The sequence below is a fragment of the Sipha flava genome, unplaced genomic scaffold (genome assembly GCF_003268045.1).
Source record: "Sipha flava isolate LNK unplaced genomic scaffold, YSA_version1 0_pilon_pilon, whole genome shotgun sequence".
NCBI lineage: Eukaryota > Metazoa > Arthropoda > Insecta > Hemiptera > Aphididae > Sipha > Sipha flava.
Window position 1 is genome coordinate 1,995,180 of NW_020271713.1, and position 24,070 is coordinate 2,019,249.

The following is a 24,070-nucleotide window of genomic DNA, read 5'->3' on the forward strand; positions in this document are numbered from 1 at the left end:
TTGTCATCACAATATTATTAGAAGATAAACTAAACACGTACATTTAAAGAGTGCAAATCTGACTGAATTGATACCTAAGTGTTTATCTGACTGAACAACAGTATAGTTCTTTTCAAGAAATAAATACGCGTATGTTGCGATAAAACTTCGAAAAAAAAAATGTGTTTCATGATTTGTTTTCATTTTCGATTTACACAACAATCGAAAACTACCACCCACGTCTTAAAAGTATGTGGATTTATCACCTACCGAAAGTTTGATCTTAGAAAAAAATTCTAAAATAATTGTCAATGTTCAAAAAACCGTATTACTCTTTGATCGCACTTTGAACTTTCAAAACGTTATGACAAAAAAGTTAGTTGAAGCCAAATATTTTTTCATTACTAGGTGAAATATCTCAAGCTTAGTGTTGCAAATAAAATTTTCAAATCATAAAACACAAACATTTTCATTTTATTAAAAGAAATAAAAATGATTGCGGAACAAAATTTATCATTATTTGCTAGTTTTTTTTTATTCATTTTTTCTTTTTTCTTACGCTCAAGAAAATCAGTAAAAAATTATCTTTTAAAAGTACCTTTGTGATTTTCCTAGTTTTAAAGTATGTAACATTTGGTATAGATTTACTGTTAGAAAGTTTTACCTTAGAAAAAAAATATATAGAAAAAACATATCAATACATTAAAACCAATAAATTGTTGTTCTCTAAAATTGAAAATACAAACAACTTATGTTTTTAAATAACTTAAATATTATATTTGTAATAATTTTTAATAAAATAAATTAAAAATGATTAAATGTTTAATAATCGTAAACTACTATGTAAAAAAATTAATAGTTTATTATTTTGTATATTGTAATAATGTGTTCATTTATTTCCAATATAATATTTTATGACATAATTTCACATTAGGAAAAACATTTTTTCACAATGTTTTTCATTTATTTGGGAAATCAATCTTCATACTTTAACATCATCTGTTTCATTAATAATATTTAAGTTAGTGATAGTTTATTTCATTATGTCAAAATTACAGTTACTTACATTTGAAATTATAATTATTTTAAATAATAAATTACTGATTTTTTCCACCATGATAAAATGACACCATTTTTTATATTTTTCAGAGTAAATTAAAATCTTATCAAAAAGTTTTTGCATAAACATTATGTAAATCAAATAAACATTTTTAAATAATGACTATGAAACAATTGAAAAATAACGCGTAAAAAGGGTTGGCAGATTAAAACAAATAAAATAATTGTCATTTTAATAAAAATTAATTCAAATCAAGTTATCGAGAAACGATAAGTCACAGGCAACCTCCTTATATTGTTTTACGGTACACAAAATCACAATATTAATATTATATTATAGTGCCCTAACCCTGTGTTGCAGTAGACAATAAACCCATCGGAAACAATCGCTTTTACTTAAAATATTCGTTCCATTGTAAACGTGAACATAAAAATTGGTCCTGGAGTTTTCTCCGATGCTTTTTCCCTCCTCGTTTTCGATCAAATATAGCTGAATAAGCCTACTCTGCGGTCATTCACGATAAACGAAAAAATAAAAACAACGTGTGCAAACAACCGATGGCTGCATATTTGTGCATCCATATTATGCACCGGCTCGTCGTGGTTCATGGTCAATGCCCTCGTCGGGTGTCCTATTTTCGGGACAACTTTTACGCGAATTTTTTTTTTTTACTGCCGTCGTATTAGTCCTACGTAAAAAAAAAAAAAAACATGTCTATTAATATTAACATCAACAAACCATTAAGTGCACCGTTGACGACTTTCGCGCGAGGACAACCTTTCATCTCGAGCGATCGTTTCTCCTCCGCAATCAGTGAACGTCCGAAACAGTAGACCGGAACAACGTAGTGATAGTAATCAGGCTGAAGCCAAAAAACGAGTGGTATCGAAAATTACGTTTCAAGTTTTTATATAGATACCAATACTTACCGCGTCATTTATGCCGTCGGCATTTATAAGCGACTGCAAGTTTCTGCCGAGGGTCTGACCCAGTGGCGCGACCAAGATTTTTTTAAGGGAGGCTCCAAAAATATAATTATTTTAAAGTAGCTAGCAAATTTAATTATTATTTTATAGTTTGATTAATGCAAATATCGTAATTATAATGTAAAACTAATTGATAATGAAATGTATAATGTAAAATAGAAAGAAAAAAGGTATGTATAAGATTATAAATTGAAATCTAAGCAATGTTTTGTGTAGCTTAAATTTTGTATTACTTCTACGGGTGTTATACCAACTTTGTAGTGGACATTGAGAGTAGCTTCAAATCAATTACTCAATTTTACCAAACATTATTAATTTAGAAAGATACGACACGGTTCAAGGAGGGGGATCCGGATCCAAGGACCCCCCCCCCCCCACTGGTTGCACCACTGGTCCAACCAAACCTTTAATGGTAACCTATGCCATGGATAAATGTGTTTTGGCTGGCTTAACGAAAATCACGGTAACTTCAACCATAAATGATGGTTGTATATGGTTCTATGACTTGACGATCAGTCATAATTACCATGATTACAAGTGAAAATCGGAGAGGTTTTGGGAGCAAATCTCTCTAGAATTCCTTAATAATTGTTCATCCCCGTTCCCGATGGTAACGATTACTACCTACTCTCCGCAACGGTAAAAATCAAAACTCTCCCGGGGGTCTCGATAGATTTACGCAGTGCACATTGGTCCGTTACCGGTTTCGTTGCAGACGGCGAGGCGGCAAACGGTACAAGTCGCACTATGATAATAATATTGTCGTCGTCGTCGTCGTCACTATGAGGATATTAGGTCAAGAACGTGGCCGTGCGCAGTTGTACCATGTGCATCATATATATTCACAGTAGGAACGCGTTGCGATCGACTAGGGAACAGGTGGTGGGCGTCGGCGGCTTCGGGCCGGGTGGGAGAGACGTGGCGCTGACGGAGGAACAGATCTGCCGGTTCCGCGACACACAACGAAACACGTCGTGCCATTGCTCCTTGTCTTTTCGGCTTCAGCTGCCATTCCAGTCTGGTCCCTCAACCCGACACGAACACACGCGCTAAGTATCGCACGCACAAGAAGTACACCGCCGTCGTCATCCTGTAACAGTGTCCTGCAGCAGTAGAACAAAGGAAAACAGTAAAATGTCCATCGCCACAGCGGTCAAACTCGTAGCCGTAGTCGCGTTCGTCCTGCAGCAAATCTCCGTGGGGCTTGGTGAGTATACACGACCGCGGGACATTGCGATTGCTATAATTATTATTATTTTTTTTTTTTCAACTTTTGTTCCGACGCGCCTTTCTTATAATTGATACGTGTTCGCAGCGTCCGATCATCACAGGCGCGGCAAAGAGCTGTTGGACACCGAGGACAGCGATTTCTTTCGATGCAAACAAGCCACTAGAAAGGTAAATATTTTTTTTCACCGATTCGTTCGTCAATAGTGTCAAAGCAGCAAATTTTATTTAGCGGAGCGGCGCTTGGTTTTGAAGTGAAATTTCGATTTTTAAACAAACACCCGTGACAAATATGCCCCGTCAAATGTAATCAATTTGTCTCCTTTATTTGTCCAATTTTTCTATATATGTTTATTATACTATGTAGTTACAATAATAATTATTAAACCGTACATAATCATTTTCACCGTCGAGATTCGATTAGCATTCTGATAAATGTATATTGTTATCTTACAATGATATTGCCATAAATACGCACAACCATTGTGATACGCATGAAAACATGGTGGACGTTTTTGGAAATAATGATTTTAGTCCATCGTCCTGGTTGATTTAATAAAAACATAATAGTTCCTTTGTTAAGCTACAACAATGTTAAAACTATCCAACGTTAAAACCGTTAGATTCTTGTTTGAAAGTTTATATCAAATACGAATTTAAATCATAATCTGTAATGGAATATATTTTACCGTAAACAGTTCAAGCCAAATGATAAGTTTACTTTGTTTATTTAAAATGTTATTTTTGCAATAAGATGACAGTTATTTTTTGTCACATCGAAAACTAAAATAAATATATATTATACTATTTTATATGTCTTATGGTCTATAAATAACGTTAAATAACTAACTCAAACTTGATGTAATAATAAAACCCTATAAATTTAATTAATTTTCAACCAAAAATTAACACTAAATAAAAAGCTTACATAACTTCTACAATTGTTGTCAAATTAAAATTAATTTAATGTTTTCTTATTAATTTTAAATTACACAATGGAAAAAATATGTCTAATAATCATTTAAAAATCACAACGATTCAAAGACTATGAATTATTCATATTAGAATTTTTTATGTTTACAATGGTCTAATTTACCATAGTTAATTATATTTAAAAGTAATACTAATGGATTCAAATTAACAAATTTAAAAAAACTATTGATATTTGCCCCAGAATATTTTAACACATATTTTATACGTCATAGTGTACAACTATTATATCTTCTCAGAAAAATTATTGAATACGTACGTAACGTAATTTAAAGTTTATTTTACCGCAACAATATGTACTGTCTTTACTGTTACAATTCAATTATTATTTAATAAGTTCAGCAAATCTTATAAACTTTAAAATAAGTTTAATTAAAACATAATTAATATTTTATTCGTTTTAATTAAACAAAGTATAAATCAGCATTTTTTAATTCTATTACTATCGAGTTTTAAATACGCTGATCCACATTTGATTGGCTTTTAGAAAGTCTATTGTTTTATATTTTCTTCTTATTATAAATATACATCTTTATATTTAATAAATCAATAAATACTTCAAATAAAACAATTCAATTATATTCTATATTTTTTTATGTCTAAGATATATTCATAAAACTACTAGTATTATACTGCTAAACATTGAATGGAAAACTTTAGACTGATTAAACTCGGTAAAATACTCGATTGAATAGTCAATTTCAATTAACTTGTCGAGTACAGTTTGGGTCAATAAACTTGGAAGAGAAATTAAATAGTAGTGCTTGTTTTTCTTGGACAAGCTATATAATTTATATAGTAGAGTGGGAAAAACAACGAAGTTGTGCTAATAAATTATTACGCGATCAAGTTTTTTTTTTTTTTTTTTAATGAACAATATTTTAAAATAATTGGTAACAAAATTTATAACATACTTTTAAGCTTGATCATGTTTACTTTCATAGGAAATATAATTCAAAAAGTGTGAAAAATACTGTATCCATGCATTAAAAATATAATATCTGCTAATAATATTAATTAATATAATTTTTAATCGCTTAGAGGTATAGGGATTAATGAGTTTTAATTTAGTGAGAACAAAAAAGTTACAAATATCAAACGAATAGTAAAAGTGTGTATTTTTAAATGTAATACAATTTAAAAAAATACCTATCTCATTTGTAAAATGTATGGAATATTTTAAGTACAGTAATATTTTTATACCTAAATGAGCAGATCACTCAAGATCTCATCATAATTTTAATGAACTGTATACTTAATTTATTAAAAACAACTATCTAATTTAAAATTGTGCAGTTAGATTTTAGAACATACACGCAGTAAAATACTAATAATAATTATAATAAATGCAATAACTGTTTTGAAATAATTTCTGAATTACATTCCATTAAAATTCTAAGATAATTAACAAACATGAATTATTTGAACATTTCACAACCCATTCACTTTGACAGTGATGTATTAATTAAACATTTGTTGCTGTCCACTTGCATTTAATTTGTTTAAAAATGTATCATTGTAACATTAAAAATCTTTAAGATAATTGTCTGGCTATCGTGAGCCATAATTGAACTGAATAACATTATACTCGTAGTTTTACAATGCAATTCATTTTTCGAATTTTTTTTGTTATTATATTTATTTGTCATCGTATATTTTCACACATATTTTATATTATACACTTGTTTTCGAAACATAAAACGATCTTTGTACAAATTATTATTAAGGCTAGTTGTTTTATTATTAATATTGATTAAAATATATCTTGCGTTTGAACAAGGCAATATTTCCCCGATTTTAATATTTCGTATTTTTTCTTTTGAAAATTACTTTTTTAGATGATAAAAACCATTATGTTCATAATATTTATTTAGTGGTGTACTAATCGATCTAAAAATAATTAAATGTTTATTATGAAAATACGATAATGGAAATTGGTAGAACAGTACGTTATAGTATTCGCATTAAGTTTTACGATAAAACAGTTTTATGTAAATAACACTAAATTAATTTTTACAACCACATTCAATTTTTGCAGTGTTCGCGTATTTATTGTTTTATTTTAATATAAAATTTATCGCCATAGTTTTTTTTTTTTTTTTTTAATAAAATCATTTACGAGCATAAATAGTAAGTGCATCTTTATTATCTACAGAACAACAAAACTTTATGACTTACTATACAATATTTTCTTACATTACAGAACTCGGTGTGCCGAGAAAACAAATAATAAAAAAAAACACGCCAGTAAGCTTTTAAGCATACTTATTTTAACAAAATAAGTAAATAAGTATTTAATTATTTTAACATTAACGATATTGATGAATAACATTAAGTACTTTTTGTTCATTCATTCCAAAATTTCGCAGTAATATCTGATTACAATTAAATAAATTAACGGTATCTTGGTCTAAGTACGGTATAATATAACACATTAACCATTGTATACGTTACATAAGCAGTTTTGAATTATTTTTATTTTTAAATAATACATTACCCGTACTAAGATTACCTATAAGATATTGGTTAGTTCTACATTATACTAACGATAAACTTAAATTATTACTAATTAAAATAATTATTTATTATTCCATATTCCTTAAAAACTTATTTATTAAAAAAAAAAAAATAAATAAATATTTTATAAACAATAACACGTATGGTATTAATATTGTAACGATTATAAAATATCATTTAACGCTTAAAGGAGAAAACTTGTCGGCTAACACTAAATTTTCCGTATTTCATTAATCTAAAATCAGGTTGATCCAAATAAATCGTTTTTCCTCGAGCATTTAAATTGTTTAGTCTATCATCGTTACACATACCCAAGGAGACTGGACCAAACTTTACTTTTAGATAAACTTATATTCGTGATAAAATTATTGTGCTAAAGTTTCTTCTGGTTTGCAACAATACGTACAGTGCCAACTTATCAAGAGTTTTTGATCACAAAATCATTCCTGGTTGCTGCGATAGGAAAATAGAAATCTTTATAAAAAACAAAATTAAAACACATTCGCCGCTCCATTCAGGATTTAAAAATCTTAGTTTTTAATCAAATCTCGCACTGTTTGTACTAGTATACGAGTATGTATATTTATAAACACACGTATACTTGTAAAATAAATTTAAAACTTAGTATAATTATTATTATAATTATTTTCTTTTTTCAAGTCATGCTGTGGCAAGGAAAACTCGTTAAAACGATTTGGTGATAAAGACAAAAAAGCGGCCGACGAATGTTACGCAGAAGTAGCCGAAAAGTTTGCAAAGGTTTCAGGTAATTCTAATTGGTCACAAAATTACTTTTCAGCAAAACTTTTTGTTCGAAGAGGTTTCTATTGGACCACTATAACATGTTTTATAACTTTTAATAATTATATTATTATCATATTCCGACGTTTTAATACTACTGCTATTTCGGTTGAATTATTGCAATGCTCAGAGTGTGCTTGTATTGAAATATAATTTTTAATACGCAATATCCATATTTTACTTAAGTTGTAAACCTAAATCAAAAGTAATTCTATATCATCAAATGAAAACAATAAAAAAAACTCGATAAAATTGTTTGTATTTGCAGAAATAAGTTACGAATTTTAATTGTTAATCGGATAAAATTTATCGTAGTCTAAGTGAATTCCTTATAAATTATATATTTTTTTTTTCACGTGATATTTTTATAAATTAATTTAAACAAACACTAAATCGTAACAAAAAGTAATATGGTTTGTGTAGTGGCAGTAATAATTAAAACTATTATTATTATTATTATTATTATTATGTTTAGGTATGTTATTTGTAAAATATTTTGAATAATCTACTTAATAAAACGTATTTCAAACATTTTAAGATGTGTTCCACGAGTATGCATGTATGCATTTACTTAACTTAATCAAGTTATGATAATTTTAGACTGAAACTTTCAATTTTCAAGATTTCTATTAAAACACAAATGTATCCACTTTTAATCTTAGTTTTTTCTTTAAGTTTTCCACATTGTCAAAATAAACAATAATTTATGCAATTTTATAAAGGAAAATAAACAATTTAAATAATAAAAATAAAAAAAACGTTGGAAATAGAGTGTTACATATTTTATATTTTTAAATAGTGAATTTTTAATGACTTTTAAATCATGATATGTTAGAAAGCAAACAAACATTTTATTTTTACAAAGACAATCATATTTTAATTGATTTGTTTATAGAAATCTATTAATTCCATTAAGAAATAGTATTTTTTCATTGAAGTTGTATGACGAAAATAGTTTACATATTTAAACTTATCATAAATAAAACATACGTAAGCACCTGTACGTGTGTATATGTTTATGTGTGTGTGTAATCGTATATCGCACCGCGTAAATTATGCTTCGAAAATATTTTAAATCTAGTAAATATTAAAATTTGAATACTGTTTGCCTTTTCATCCTACTTTCTAATTTAAAAAAGAAGAAAAAAAATAATGAGTCATAAAAACTTGAACCCACTCCAGAATTCCTCCGGGCTATTTAATTTTGACCCTTCGGTGTATACCTACTGCACCTTAATTTGCATAATATCTCCTATCACCTATATACTGTGCGGTGGTATATATTGATGCCTTTTTACAACCCGACCGCCATTACAAAAGGAAATTAACTTGCGTATATTTTCATTATAATAATATTATATGATCGTCGCTTGCCGAATTCAAAACATTTTAAGTCCCGCACAATCAAAATTATTCAAACTATACGCCACACAAGTTTAATAATTATCGATCATAACCATACTATTAGAGCAGTGGTTCCCAATCGGGGGAGGTAAATTCTCCCCAAAGAGGAATTTAAATTCAGCGTGGGGGGGAATATAATGATGATGAAATAACCAGAATTTTGTAGTTAAAATAATTATACTGTTTTATAGTCAGTAAAATTAAGAACAATAGATTTATATTCAAACGGTTGTCCATCGATAACTATTTTATGAGTATATTAATGATTGATTTCTTCGCAGGTAATTTAATATATATATATATATAGGTACAACGTTTAAACATTAATGATCAACTCTTCTCCAAAAGCTACAGAAAAATCTTTCCGTGCATTAATCCCATTTGTTTCTACTTATCTTCGTGAGTCTAGTTATTCTACATTTTTGCAAATAAAAAACAAATAAATCGATTAGTAGTAGAAAATTATATGCGTTACGCGTTGTCAAAAATATTTCCATGGATTAAGGATTTAGTAAAAAAAAAAAAACAATCCCAAATTTCTCGTTAAATGTATTAATTAATTAATTTTTATTTATTTATAAAATTTCATTTAACATTCATACGTTGAAGCAGTATAATATTTTGCTTATCCGCAAACCCAAATATGTGTATAATACATAATTGTATATCTAAGAGGAAAGATGGTTAATTTTTTGTTTTTTAGAAAATCGTTTTGGAAAAATATATAAATCCCGAATTAATTTAAAAAAATAATAAGAAGAATTAGAGCCCAGTAAGGGATTATAATACAAAAATCTTCGTTATCTATTACAATTAATAATTTCTGAAATTAAAATCTTGATTGGGCGCGTATTATAACATTATTACGTCATGCTAACGCAAATTATGAAATCTATATTTTTCTAGCTAAGAATATTATTATTACCATCGAACCACGTCAATGTCATTTTATATTGGCCCCAAAACTAATTCTCGTCGGTTGGTCAGTGAAATTGCAATATATATATATATATATATATACACGTACACGTCCAGATTAAATTCTACTCTGGTGTCCAAATGTATTAAATTCTTGATTAGTATCTTGTTTTTGAAAATATATGTACATCATAATATAACACTGGTATAAATTAACACGGAAATTAATTTTCTGTTTATTCTATATGTTAATTTTCGCGGTGATATCAAAAAGAAGTTACACTTGTACCTGTTATGTATATTTTAAAATATAATATTTATTAATATAAAGAAAATCTTATTTTTTTCTTCGTAATATTAGAAGTATCCGATTTTACCGTAACATAAATATGTTTATGATTTATAATTGTAAATCGACAACCTATATTTTGTTATTATAATAATAATTCAAACATATCAATGGAAAATTCATGAATCAAAATTAGTCGATTAAAAAAATAGCTTAAAAACAGCTAATATTTATTAAAATAGTCAAATTAAGAAAAATAAATCAAACCTTCATAAATATTATATATTGTATACAATATTAACTATGATCGATACTTATATTTGTCTGGAGAAATTTTTTACCAAACGCGTTGATTAATAGTGATGATACGATGTTAAAGGTGATCAATATTCATACATAATTAAGATTATTTAAATTCTGATTTACCGAGGCATTACTAAATCTAATGTAAAAGTTGGCTGAAACGATATTAGTTTGAAATAATTAATTTCATTCTCGTCATCCGACGGGTATTATGGAATTACATCGATATTATCACAATAATTAAAGAATCAAATTAATATTTGTGATTAGCTATACCTTTAGAATATAAACAATTTTACTGATTTTTGACTAAATAAATTTGAGATTGAACTACAAATATAGAAATATCTATAAAAATTACTTCATAAATAATAAATATATAACAGCATAATATAGTATCTACATCTAAATCTATATTATACAATTAATCGTATATACCAATAGACGTTTTCAATTAATATTAATGTTTGATTTTTAATTTATTTTAACCATATTTAATCCATTGATCTGTCGTTTCAATACGAGTGAAAATGCAAATTATTAAAATGTTCGATGATTGAAAACAAAATTATTTTTTTATTCTTTTAACACAATAAATCAACACTGAACCTAATTTTTTATTATTATTTCACAGTTGCACCAAAGCAAGACCTATTTTCCAGCGAAGCCGTAAAGATTACCAAGAAGAAGCAATTCGTAAGTAACTTAAAAATACTCTTTTCTTATTCAACCGTATGGCTAAATTATATTTTTGTTATTTGTTTTCCAGTGTCTTCACGAGTGCATCGGCAAGAAAAACCAATTGGTAAATCAAAATCAATTATTATGAACTTAATATATTCAATCGCAAAAATAAATATATAAATCAAGTGTTTATACTAATTTAATCGAAAACACTTTTTTAGCTATTGGAAGACGGTTCCCTGAATAAAACTTTCATTAACGAGTATGCGATGAAGAGCATCTTCAAAGAACAATGGCAGAAACAAGTAGGACAGAAAGCATTGGACAAATGTCTCGGAGAGACCTACAGTAAGTGACACCACCTCTACCATAAACACAACCGCCGTGTAACTTTATTATAAATGCGTGTACAGAGTGCAACCGAAAGATCAGACAGATTTCTTGGCGGTTTTAAAGCGTCTTGAACTTCCTGCATCACCCTGTGAATCACCACTATCGGGGCTTAAAGTTTTTTCACCGAATAAAAGCCGTAACGCTAAACGCTATGTGATTTTAACGCGTACGCGCAGGATCTCGCAAAAAGCTCGTACATCTTACTTCTCACTTCGTTCGACCTTTTATTTCGGATTTTCTGATGATTACAAAATATTGTGTAAATAATAGTTAGATCAATGATGAAACAATGAAGCTCTCTCTATCTTTCTCTTCTGCTATTTCTTTTGAATCGAAAGCCTAGTGAAGAAATTCCCATTGCACGAGCGTAGTGCACCTTTATGCGGTTTCGAGTAAAAATGCATACATGTCCATTTTTAAGCGAGTCGGTAAAACTTATATTTGCTTCACTTTTTCTAAAACTAACTCATTTAATGACTATAACTGTATACCGTTGTTGCCAATGATAATGCCCGTATAGTTTATACCAGTACCAATGTAAGTACAGCCATAAAACGCACACCTGCTGTCACGTATGATTTTTGTCTTATTAATTTTCACTAGCTTTATAACTCATGCCCAATTCGTGAACATTATTTTCTTGAATTGTCTGTTAAATGTTTTTACCTTTGCGAACAAGCTACTATTCGAATTAATTCTCTTATATAGAAACACTGATATCATCAACAATATTCCCGTTATCATGACCGATGTGTATACTACTTTTCCACTCACGGTAGTTATATTATAAATATAAACGCGAGTGCAACACACGCACGTTAACCGTGTTAACATAATTATAGCTTTGGCCGATGTGCGAAAATTCGATTAGCTCCCAATCAGGTTTAACGGTACACATGATACACGCGTTTATTCGCTAACATTGATGCCGTCGGTAAATCATTAAATATTTTTCTCCTTTTTTTTTCGTTGGCACATTTTTACATAAACCGGATAACTTCACCTGGCCAATCATTACTATTTCAATATTACTGATAGTGATATGTTCCAGAACGTTTATGTATATACCAGACCATTTAAGTGTATGCAATATGCAAATATCGGACGTAATATTATTCTAATGATCGTTTTACATGTCTATCGGCAATAACTAACAACGTTAATTTTCAATTCTCATCGACTGTATGTACATGGCCGTAGACAATATTACCCATTATCATTTTTAAGGTCACATCTATAAATCGACCTTTATTATTATTTAACATAACAAAAAATATAGCGTCTGATGCCTACAACAATTTTGCTAACTTGCAACACTTCTAAATCATTAACGGTTAATGTGCTGCGTTCAATTATTTAATTTTAACATCATTTTTTTTTTTTTCAAAACTTCAACGTAATAGCACAAATATATTTTGACCTTCAACATTTAGTTCTTAACTAAATATTTTTTATAATTTTACGTTTATGTATAATACCGATAATTACAGGAAAAACATATTTTTAATAAATTATGTTAAATAACAATATTTTTCTCAATTTTTTTGTCATAGCTGTTTGTTTATTTGTCACATCTATGTTTGTTTAGAATTTAAATCCGGTGGCGGCACCCGAATAGTACATCGACTGATTTTTCGCGCATTATTATTCATATATTGTACACTTTGATTCGTTTACAAATTCACTTTTATCGATAACATGACCTACTCGTTTATTATTTACTTAATACTAATACCTACTATATTTAAGTGTTGCATATGAGAATAATGTTGTGCACTTGAGATAAAACGTTGATTTAGTTGTTGATTTTATTAAACATTCAGAACCCTCAGCTCTCCTCAGCGCTATATTGATTTAACGATTATTATTTATATTTTCAACCAAACAACAACTATATGTTATACTAAAGTGTATATTTATGCATATAATAACAATGTATTCCGATGATACACAACCACGTATCATACTAATGAATTATTTATTGTTCTGCTATATTTCACCGTGGCGTTTTTTCGAATGAGGAGTAGTTGGTTTTATTATTGATTTTTTTTTTTTTTTTCGTCGAGAAATATAAAAACTAAACAATTTGTTTTACTTCGATCTTGATGCATATTTGTTTTTATTTTTGGTCAAAAATCAAAAATTACTTTTGAAATTGTGGTAGAATGGGTAAACAAACATTCATTTTTGGGAGTTCACTGCAGGTTTAAAGTCTCACTTCCTTTTTTGTATTTCGATATTAGCCTACAGCCTATACAAATATATACAGCAAATAGGTTTCTGTTTGTTACCTCCGCTCTAATTTATGGATTTCAACGTGATGTACGCGGTCTAACATAAATGTTACACTATACTGTAACGTCGTGTTTTACGTTTCAGTTCCGTGGCCAGCAGAAGAAACAGAAAACAGATGCAATCCTGAATACGTACAGTTTCAACACTGTCTGTGGCTGGAATATGAATCGGTGAGTTCGAACCGTTTGTTTCCTTTATGTAAATGATATTGAAAACGTTCTTAATCGATAGACACTATTTTCGATCATGTTTCCAAGTATCGTACTTGTTCATTTTTGGAGTTGTATTTTTTTTTCTATGATAATCTCGATTGCGCTTTCAGCGGAAAACATTCGATTATAATCATAATATATGCTATGTGGTATTTAAAAACATATGTTCCTTTACAAAAGTAATGGTTTAAACCATAGTTATATAATTTAATGAATTTAGTATGAGTTCCAACCAGTCAATATCCCTTTTAATAATGCTATAGAATCATATCAAGATATTTAAAATATATTTTCAATGCAGAAGTATTCATTAACATAATAGTAAACCAAAATTCCACAAAGCGAATGATTATCATAAAAAAAAAAAATATTAAAAAAATATATTTTTGTATTTATGAAGAAAATTAAACAAATATTAAATTAAAACTAATGAGTAGCATATACTTATGAATGTACTAATCATATTACATATATTTAATAAAAATAATTAATAATTCATCAATTTAATTTCAAACTTTTTTTAAAAAAACTTATATTGGTATTTATTTTTATTTAATTTATTTTTTTATGAACATCAGATATAACGTTTTTTTACTATTTTACAAATTAAATAAATAAATGACTGCATGAATATAGATTATTATATATATTTTTTTTAATGTAAATTAAATAAAATTAAGAAATTAAATATCAAAACTAAAATCTGAAATTCTTTTAGTAATTTTAGTATTTTTCAATTTCAAGTCGAAAAAAAGAAATTACTGATTTTGATTTAAATAATAGTAAAATTTTTTATACGATAAAAAAAAATATATTAAAATATAAATATATAAATGCACTTCTATAATAAATATACATACCTATTAAATATATAAAATATTTTTTTTCAACTTTAAAATATTATAACGATAACTACAGATTCATTAAAATTCTATAAAAATAATACATAATAATCGATATCCAATTGCAATATTGATTCTGTTTCAATTTAAATATTTAATTTGTACGATAACTTAAAATAATGTTCTTTATAAACTAGTGAACAATAATATATAATTTAACATGGAAATAAAATTATAAAATTTTATGTAAAAATAAAAATCAATACTTATTTATATTTACGTAACACTAACTAACTTGGTCATTAAATTAATATAAATCTTAATACTGTTATTACATTGAGGTTTTTGTTAAAAGTTTCTTCATAATGTTAATTATTATTATTATTATTATTATTATTATTTTTGTTTTATTATTATTAGTATCATTATTATTACCATTATTATAATTATTATAATTATGATTTACTATATAAGTAAGTACTACGTGTAAAGCATATATAATTTAATAACTTTCATATGGATATTTGGTTTTATGAACTTTATATTATCATTAAAAATGTATATGAACAAATATGACATTTTGATGAAGATCAAACATAATTATATTCATAATTATATTATATTACAATAGAATCAATGAATTTCTTTATATTGAATATACATTTAATATAATGATTATATTTATTTTTCAGAACTGCCCGAACGATCAACGTAAAGTCAGCAAGTTGCTATAAATTTGATTTAAAAAAGAATAATAATATATTAAAAATATATTATTATTTTATTTTATATATTTTATTATATATATATATATATATATATATATATATATACTAACTTATTTTATTATTTTGTGGCAGGCAAAAAATGCGAGAAGACGCGAAACAGGTACAGGATGCAAAAATCTTCCACAAATTAATTATTTACAAATAAATTAAGATTTTTTTTTCAATCCGGTTTATTTCGGTATTAATAATATTATGATGAGTACAAATTTATCAATCGATTCAATGAAATATTAAAATTTAGAATTTAGTTTAATTATTATTATTAATATTATTATAATTATTATTATTATTATTATTATTATTATTATTATTATTATTATTTTATTATTACTATTATTATTATTATTATTATTATTATTATTATTGCTACTATGATGCCTATATTTATAATGTCAGTTGTCTTAAAAAGCAAAACAAAAAATTATATTCTTATTGAATTTATAAATCCACCATTATTATATTATTAAATTTTATATATTATTTTTTATTTTTATTTTTTCTAAATTATCAATTATTTTTATATTATCAATAAAAAATATGGTTGTTCAGTTCTTAAATTGTGTAGATGGATATATATAAATTGCATACTTTGTACACTATTTTATTATGAATATTACATTTAATACATAATAATAGATAACTTATACAACGAGTTCTTATATAATTTTTTTTTTTTTTGTGAACCTTCATTGCTTTCGTCGGTGCTAATCGAACTTTTTCACAGCTCTGAGAATTAAAAATTAAACGTCCTCTAACAATATGAAATAAACATTCACACATACTAAATTATAACTATATTGCAAAGATAATTTTTAATTTTTTTATTGACATTATAAATTATATATTAAAGTATGTAATTGTATTTTTATACTGCGTTTCAACTACTAATCAAAATGTGTGGTCAAACAAAAAAATCACAATAATTTTCTCGAGAATAGTTTTATTTTATATCAATGGATTATGAACGTGGTCTAAATTTTATTTTTTACCATTTGTTAATTTATCTAGATAAATTAATAGATAACATTATGTACGCTGTTTATGATTGGCATCCTTTTAAATCTTGCCGTTTCAACTTTTCTTACCTTCTATGTTATTTTTAAAAATCATTTTCTGTTTTTACGAACAATTACGGATTAATAATACTGATACTATTAATAGTACACTAGATAGTACTAATGTACACGACGGAGCAATTATGAAAATAGTAGTATATACACATCTGTCAATCCACTGCAGGTTCTCAAATCGTGGTCCGCGAGACCCGCAAAGGTTTTTTGGAAGTAATCCATAAGCTCCGTGGACACATTAAATCAAATTCACATATAATTATTAATAAAATGTATGTAAAATTGTATATTATTGGGATCGTAAGTCATCTGAAAATTACTTACATTATATATATATATATATATATATATACACATATTTAAATTATTGGTAATATAGATAATCCAATAGGTATATATTGTAAAAAAATACGCATTCCACATAAACAAATTAAAAAATTAATTGTCGATGAATCATTTTATTTTATAAATTGTGGTTTGAAATTGGCATTCTTGGCTTTTAAGGCTCCATGGATTTTTCATTATATCTTGATGGCATTGTGAGCAAAAAAAGTTTAAGAACCGTCGCTCTTCGCAACAATGTTTCTCGATTCGATCGGTACCGACAACACGTTCGGAGAGGGACTTTGTTTGTTCGATCTAGACCGTCGTCGTCGTTTATCCAACGTAACGGATCGGAAACTCATCAGAAAGTAAAAAGAAAGGGAAAACCGGGAAAAAAAGAAAATTAAGAGAAAAAAACTGGCAAAGGGGAAGAGTTTAACGATCGATAGCGTCCGTGGCGCGTAATGAAGGTTTGAGGAACGCGCACTAATACGCGCGTTCCGAATCTTCGTCATTATCATTATACTTAACCGCGATCATTATCATTATTATCGCGATCGTTATTATTATTCCACCTCTGTTCTCTACCCCAAATACTCGAAACCCCCACTCGGGTAAACGTTTTACGTAATGTCCCGCCGCCACGTTTTATATATGTACTCGGGAGCCGTCTTTTGTATCAAGATTCCTAAATGGCTCTCACTCATTCAATGTAATAATTCCTCATCGGTTCTACGGGCGTTTATCGATTCCATCGATTTCGTATGAATTCCGTCGAAAATATTACCATTGTTCATATTTTCTTGTGACCATAATGATGACCGAGAGGAAAAGTTGACAGCTAATGCATATACAATTTTAAAAATGCGATAATCTTTATCCTTCGCATAATACTGCGGGATGATCACTCATTTTTATAAACAATATTTGTTGTGGGCCATCGAACTGTGAAGAAATTCGTGTGTTGACTTATTCGGGTGGAAAGGTAACCGAACGAGATTTCACCATAATTCCACGTATATAAGTGCGCTAACCTAACCATGGTCGACACAGTGGCCGAGATGAAAAATTTGTATAAATAACACAGAACGTATAATATTTTTCAGTTAAACTCGATGATCTTAAAAGGTCCTGATAATAATTGGTCCAGGCACGTCGAAACGTCGTTAAGCATACTGCAGTTTAAAATTGTGCTGCATAAATATTAACAATCTATCTTTACCCAACCGCATATTATACTGTACTCGTGTCACAGCTGCAGTTTATAATATACACGTGTAGGTTTCCGCGTGTTATTGCGATCGAAAAGTACCGTTTACGTGCGCCTTGCTGCACACTAGCGCGGTCACGCACCAATGCAAAATCAGAACAATATTGCGCCCCTTATACCGTTTACAACTAACAACTCTTAATATACGTGTGTGTTTTATGTACCCGAGAGTAAAACGTTCCAAAGCGGTTCGTGCCGAGAGTGTTTGGTTACATCAATGTTTCTATGGTATAAAAATTATCCATACACAATCTCACCGTGTGCTACGGTGCCCCTACGGATAGCATTTCTAATATTATCGTAAAATAAGTAATGACCTCAGAAATACCAGTACTTTAAAAAAATAAAATAACCGTAAGTGTAACAGGCTATCGTATTTATGTACGCGAGAAAAGTTTTGGAAAAACATTACGTAATCGGTGTTATAATAATTTATATAAAAAAAAAATTAAAAAAACATTTGTTTAATGTGATATAAATTTTGATAAAAAGACGAAAACGATTCAATGAAATAATAGTATGGTTGCCATAATATGCCACCTATAGCTATAATATTATTTCACATCAACGTTAATTGTAGTTCACAATGGCAATAGTTTGTTTTTACAATTGGTTAATTTGATACTTTCACATTTCCGTGACGTTTAAACGTTATATTTATATTAATTGTTTTTCGATACTCGGTGTGCTGTAGGTATAACTGATAATCTATCGAGAATATTCGGGTGCACGAATCATTATTAGTTCGCTAATAGTTTTTTTTTTCATTTAAATTACGGTACTGTTACTGTTGAACATGTAATCAAGTCAATAACGTGAAAAGCATCTGGAATGATAGCAAACCGCGATTTTTTATCAAATTTATCCGAGATCGTTCAACATCTCAAAGGTGAAATCGTGTAATATTAAAAAATAAACACACATCTGTAGTTGGTTCTCGTTAACAATATTATATATTACCGAAGCTGGGCATTAACGAGTTAAAAATTAAAATTAAGTTAATATTAACTAAGTTAATTATTCGTAACTTTATTTTGGAACTAACTTTCAATTTAATAATTTACTTTTTCAATGTATATAACGTGTTAACTAAAAGTTGATTTTATATATGTGTAACAATATTAATTCTCATTAATTTAATATGAACCAATTTTTCATATGACTTTGTTTATTTGAGAATTATTATTATAATTTTACAATAGCTTGTATAATAATAGTTTATAAAATAATTGAAATTAGAAGAATTAATTTAGGGATTTACTTAAAATTTATGTATTTTACGAAAATTGTTCTTATATTGTTCATATAAAAATCAGTAGGAATAAATAAATAGATTTACTATGAATGCATATATATATATATAGAAACTATTAAAAAATTGTATAAGTGAAAGAGCTTCTGGATACCTTAAAGAGTTTTTTCAGTGTAGTCCAGTATTTCATTGCATGAAATAAAAATGAAATAAATAAATACTAGTTTTAAAGTACCACTTGTATTTATAAAAATACTCCAGTTCAACATTTGTTTAACTTTATATTTAATTGATTTTTTAATAGTTAAAAATATATAGATTATTCTACCCCTTTGATGAGTGGTAAAAGAGTGAATATAGTGCTCAATGGTCCGTTTTCTAAATACGAGAAAAACTCTAAGCTTACAAATTATCTAAATTTATATCATTTTTAGAAATGCTATTTTTATTACCAATGAGAAAATGTAATTTTTTTTTTTTAATAAACTTAATCCATTATTCTCCGGCTGGTCCTGCTGATCCATGACGCAGTCATGCTTTTTCTAGTACAAATTTTTTCTAGAAAATCACGTTTCACCGAAACATTGATGAACATTGTTCGCAATTAAACATTTAATAATTTTATTAGTAGTAACAGCGAAATAAAAAAAAAAATGTTTAATTATTAACACGTTCGTGGTCACTTCACTTTTTAATATTATTCAAGTACCTACCTCAGAGAATCACTTTTATATTACTGCTACAGCATGATACAAATTAAACGAAATACAAATGAGAAATATAAACATAGAATTGTTTATTTATTTATGCCCAAATATACGACTGATCATAGTAGCCATAATTAGTCAGATGTCTTGTTTCATTTAATACCAATGAAAATAGTACTAAATAGTACACTGAAAAAATTTACGGAGACTGAGAAAAACACGGAGTGTAAATATCATACAAACACACGGCGAGCGTTGAGTGGTGAGCGGTGGACGATGATCGGTGAGTGGTGAAGAGTGTATACTAAACAGCAAACGATCAGCGTTGTCTATAATATTTAATAGTCACCTGCAGTCACCACCATGGTTAGGTTAGGTGCTCAACCTAGGTTAGCTAACCTTAGGTTAGGTGATCAAAATTCCGACGTATTTTACTTATGGAAAATACATTTTTACGAAATAAAAAACATAGAAGAATTGAAATGAGTGCACGAATTGAACAAAAACACGCTATACATAAGCGAGTTTCATCGTATTTATAATAAATTAAGAAGAGAGTGAAAGGTTTTTTTTTAATTTTTTTTTTAATTTTTTAGGTATATCAATAGAGAGATTTTTGATTTTATTTTGTCTAAAGTAAAATTTAAATTTACAAAAAATACGACAAATATTTGTAGTCAGAATGTCGATCATTCAATAAAGAAGGTTTTGATTGATCTTCAGAAATCAAAAGTTCTTTTTGTTCCACCAAAAAATTCATTTTTGAGCTCATGGTGTGTCTCAAATAATGTTTAATATATTGTAAAGCTTGACGACACCGCTCACAATTCAAGACTCCTTAAAAAATAAACAACGAATCACGCACAGCCCATCGCTTATGCTCAACACTCAAAGTCAGTATACACAGCTCCAATGAAATTACCGTTTTTGATTTATTTCTGTGAACGCTCGTCACTCATCTCCCACCACTCACCGAGCAATACCTTCCAATGTGCACACAGTTTAAGCCGAGCGTTTACCGATTTGATTTTTTTTTTTTTTGGAGATGGTATCACTTTAGTAATTTCATTGTTGTTAGCATTATTTTTATCATAAATCTTAGGACCGTCATGTTATGACTACGTATGATCAAAAGATTATTTTGTTTACACCAGGGTTGTTAATTACATTTTTTTATTGACTTACCTAATCATTATCCAGTTTATCGAAGATATTAACTTCTAGCTAATAATGTTATCTCAATTATAATGCAATATCTCATCAGTACTTTAAAAATTATATAGAAATTATTATTTTTCCTTTGTAGAATAATCAAACATATACAGTCACAGTATTAGTATAAAAAAAAAAATTATAAAGGAAAACAATAAAAGAGAAAAATATAAAATTAAACAAAAACCAAATAAATGTCAAAATGACAGATTAAAGTAAAAAGGCCATGAAGACGGCAGAAAGCAGACAAGTGCCCCCGTCGTTCGCGACGGTCGTCACACCATCCGCGAACGCTTCGGGGCTTATCGCTTACTCCGAAAACTGGTTCGATTATCTATCGGGCGTCCCGATTGATAATCGAACGAGTGGTGACACCAAGGCAAAGGGGTGTAACAGGTAAGATCACGGTATTCGTGCGACACGACCGTGTCAATGATCACGCATTGTAAAATTAATTTAGTTAATTATTTATAAATTAACTCAGCATGTTAATTTATGAAAATCATTGAAAATCATTGTATACGTTTCTGAGTTACTAAACACAACATGAAACAGTAATTTCTCATGCGGTTTGATTTGATTCCTTTTTAAACACACAACTGAGTGTTTTTTTGTTTAAACCAACTTTTTCATATTAAAAATTTACAAAAAGTATAAATTGTTTTTGTTTTAATCTAGATTAAAAAAAAAATTGTTTATCTTAATCTAAATTAATTTATAGTTATTTATTTATGAGGCTCACATTGTACATTTGACCACAAAGCGTGTCACAGTTAATAATCACGTATTATAAATACAGTATTACGTTTCGTTCATATTTATAAAAATGTTTTTTTTTATTTTTTATATAGTGATTAGTAGAATTTTTTAATTTTTATTAACTTTTCAGTTAGTATATAATTACTTTGGTAGAGAATATTTTTATTTAAATTTATAAAATACTCGTTCAAAATAATATATATTTTTACGTTCTTAATTTTTTATATTTATAAATATTAATATATAAAATCCAGACACAATCGTTTTGAACTACTGTTTTATTTTGTTTTGAATTATTAGTAAAATGCAGTGATATTTTTTATCTGAATCCAACAGCGAGAACAATAAATAGTTGTAATTGATTTTTGATAGTTTAAAATATACAATTCACCCAGGCCTACTAAATTCACAAACTGTTCATGCCACTCCCTGTATTATATATATATATTTATGTAGACAATAATCTATCGCATTTATAAACAAATGGCACGTATATATATATATACCTAAATTATATGTATATATGTATATAGAAACGTATAAATATATTTATTATAATATACATTGTATATGTGCTGTTTTTTAAATCAATATTTCAAATTTTCAAATGCATTAGGAAGGAGGAAAAAAAATTCAGATCAGAATTTCTTTTATTTTATTATTTTAATAATGGGTGTCCCCTCAATCCCTATAAATTGATGCACTTTTCCGTTTTTATTTAAATATATTTGACTAGTTTCATTAATATAACTTATCTATGTTAAAAAAAAAAGTAATACGACGTTACTTTATATATTTTAGCATTTGGAAAAATGTCCATATTTGAGTTGAACAAGAAAAACATATAATTATAACAATAAAAATACCAAATAACATTAATATTATTTCATAAGATTGTCATAACTTGAAAATTGTGTGCAATATTATTAAACTAATGGTTACATGCTATTAAAAATTAAATTTTTATTTTAATCAGTTTTTAAAACCGATGGTATAAAATGCAACTTTTGCAATAAATATAAAATTCAGCAACTTGTTTGTCTTATACATTTTTTACCACGACTAAAAAAAAAAATTTATTCAAACTTCAAATTTAAACTATAACTTGATGATTACTTTCGTTTTGAAAGGCTCTTTAAGTTTTTTGCACCCAGCATTTTTTTAAAAAAAAAATAGTATTTTAATTTTTATATGATAGTTCTTATGAATATTTGAACTTTATTTAACGAATATAAATATACAATTTTGTTCAGTAACATAATATGTTATATTATATATATATATTATAATTTGGACAATTGATAATATAATATAATGAAATATATATAATGACTTCTATAGAAATAATTTTGTTGGTACATAAAAATAGATCAAACTATTTTGATGGATACGTCTGTTTACGATATTGTAGTAAAATACAAATACGAGTTTATAAAATTCCATAATCTACATTGGCTGTGTACAGACTAAATATGCAAACTGTATAAATAGACTTGAATTATATTAATACCCTATCTGATACATTTTAGAAACTAAACAAAACAACAAATACTTAAACATTACTAATATTATGCTTTTGTTATTTGTTACAATTTCTAACTGTACTCAGTTCATGTTTCTTGTACTTTTAGGAATGCGCAAAAAGTTATACGTAAACTAATGATAAAGTCAATTGCCGCTTGTAGTCTCTGTGCTCTGAGTTCAATTACAGTGTATCTTAGCATTTCAGAATTTAATTATTAAAATCCTAAAAACCTAAAATAGTATAATAGATAATAACGACTGTTT

General features: G+C 27.5%; 1 protein-coding gene across 2 annotated transcripts; it reads left to right on the forward strand.

Moving 5' to 3' along the window:
- The first annotated feature begins 2,965 nt into the window (after positions 1-2,965).
- On the forward strand, positions 2,966-15,922 carry LOC112694263. 2 transcript variants are annotated; one of them, XM_025569688.1, is made up of 9 exons: positions 2,966-3,232; positions 3,341-3,423; positions 7,420-7,525; positions 11,109-11,170; positions 11,244-11,279; positions 11,380-11,506; positions 13,931-14,016; positions 15,593-15,623; positions 15,763-15,922. In XM_025569688.1, exons 1-9 carry the CDS (start codon positions 3,160-3,162, stop codon positions 15,831-15,833), a joined length of 675 nt encoding a protein of 224 aa, XP_025425473.1. In that variant the 5' UTR covers positions 2,966-3,159; the 3' UTR covers positions 15,834-15,922. The 2 variants fall into 2 exon arrangements, with proteins under 2 accessions (XP_025425473.1, XP_025425481.1); XM_025569696.1 differs by having other exon boundaries at positions 2,969-3,232; positions 15,593-15,620; positions 15,761-15,918.
- The last annotated feature ends 8,148 nt before the right edge of the window (positions 15,923-24,070 follow it).

Coding starts and splice junctions, on each gene's coding strand:
- LOC112694263 (XM_025569688.1), top strand. CDS start 3,160: ATGTCCATCGCCACAGCGGTCAAACTCGTAGCCGTAGTCGCGTTCGTC. Junction 3,233..3,340: donor GCAAATCTCCGTGGGGCTTG/GTGAGTATACAC, acceptor ACGTGTTCGCAG/CGTCCGATCATCACAGGCGC. Junction 3,424..7,419: donor GCAAACAAGCCACTAGAAAG/GTAAATATTTTT, acceptor TCTTTTTTCAAG/TCATGCTGTGGCAAGGAAAA.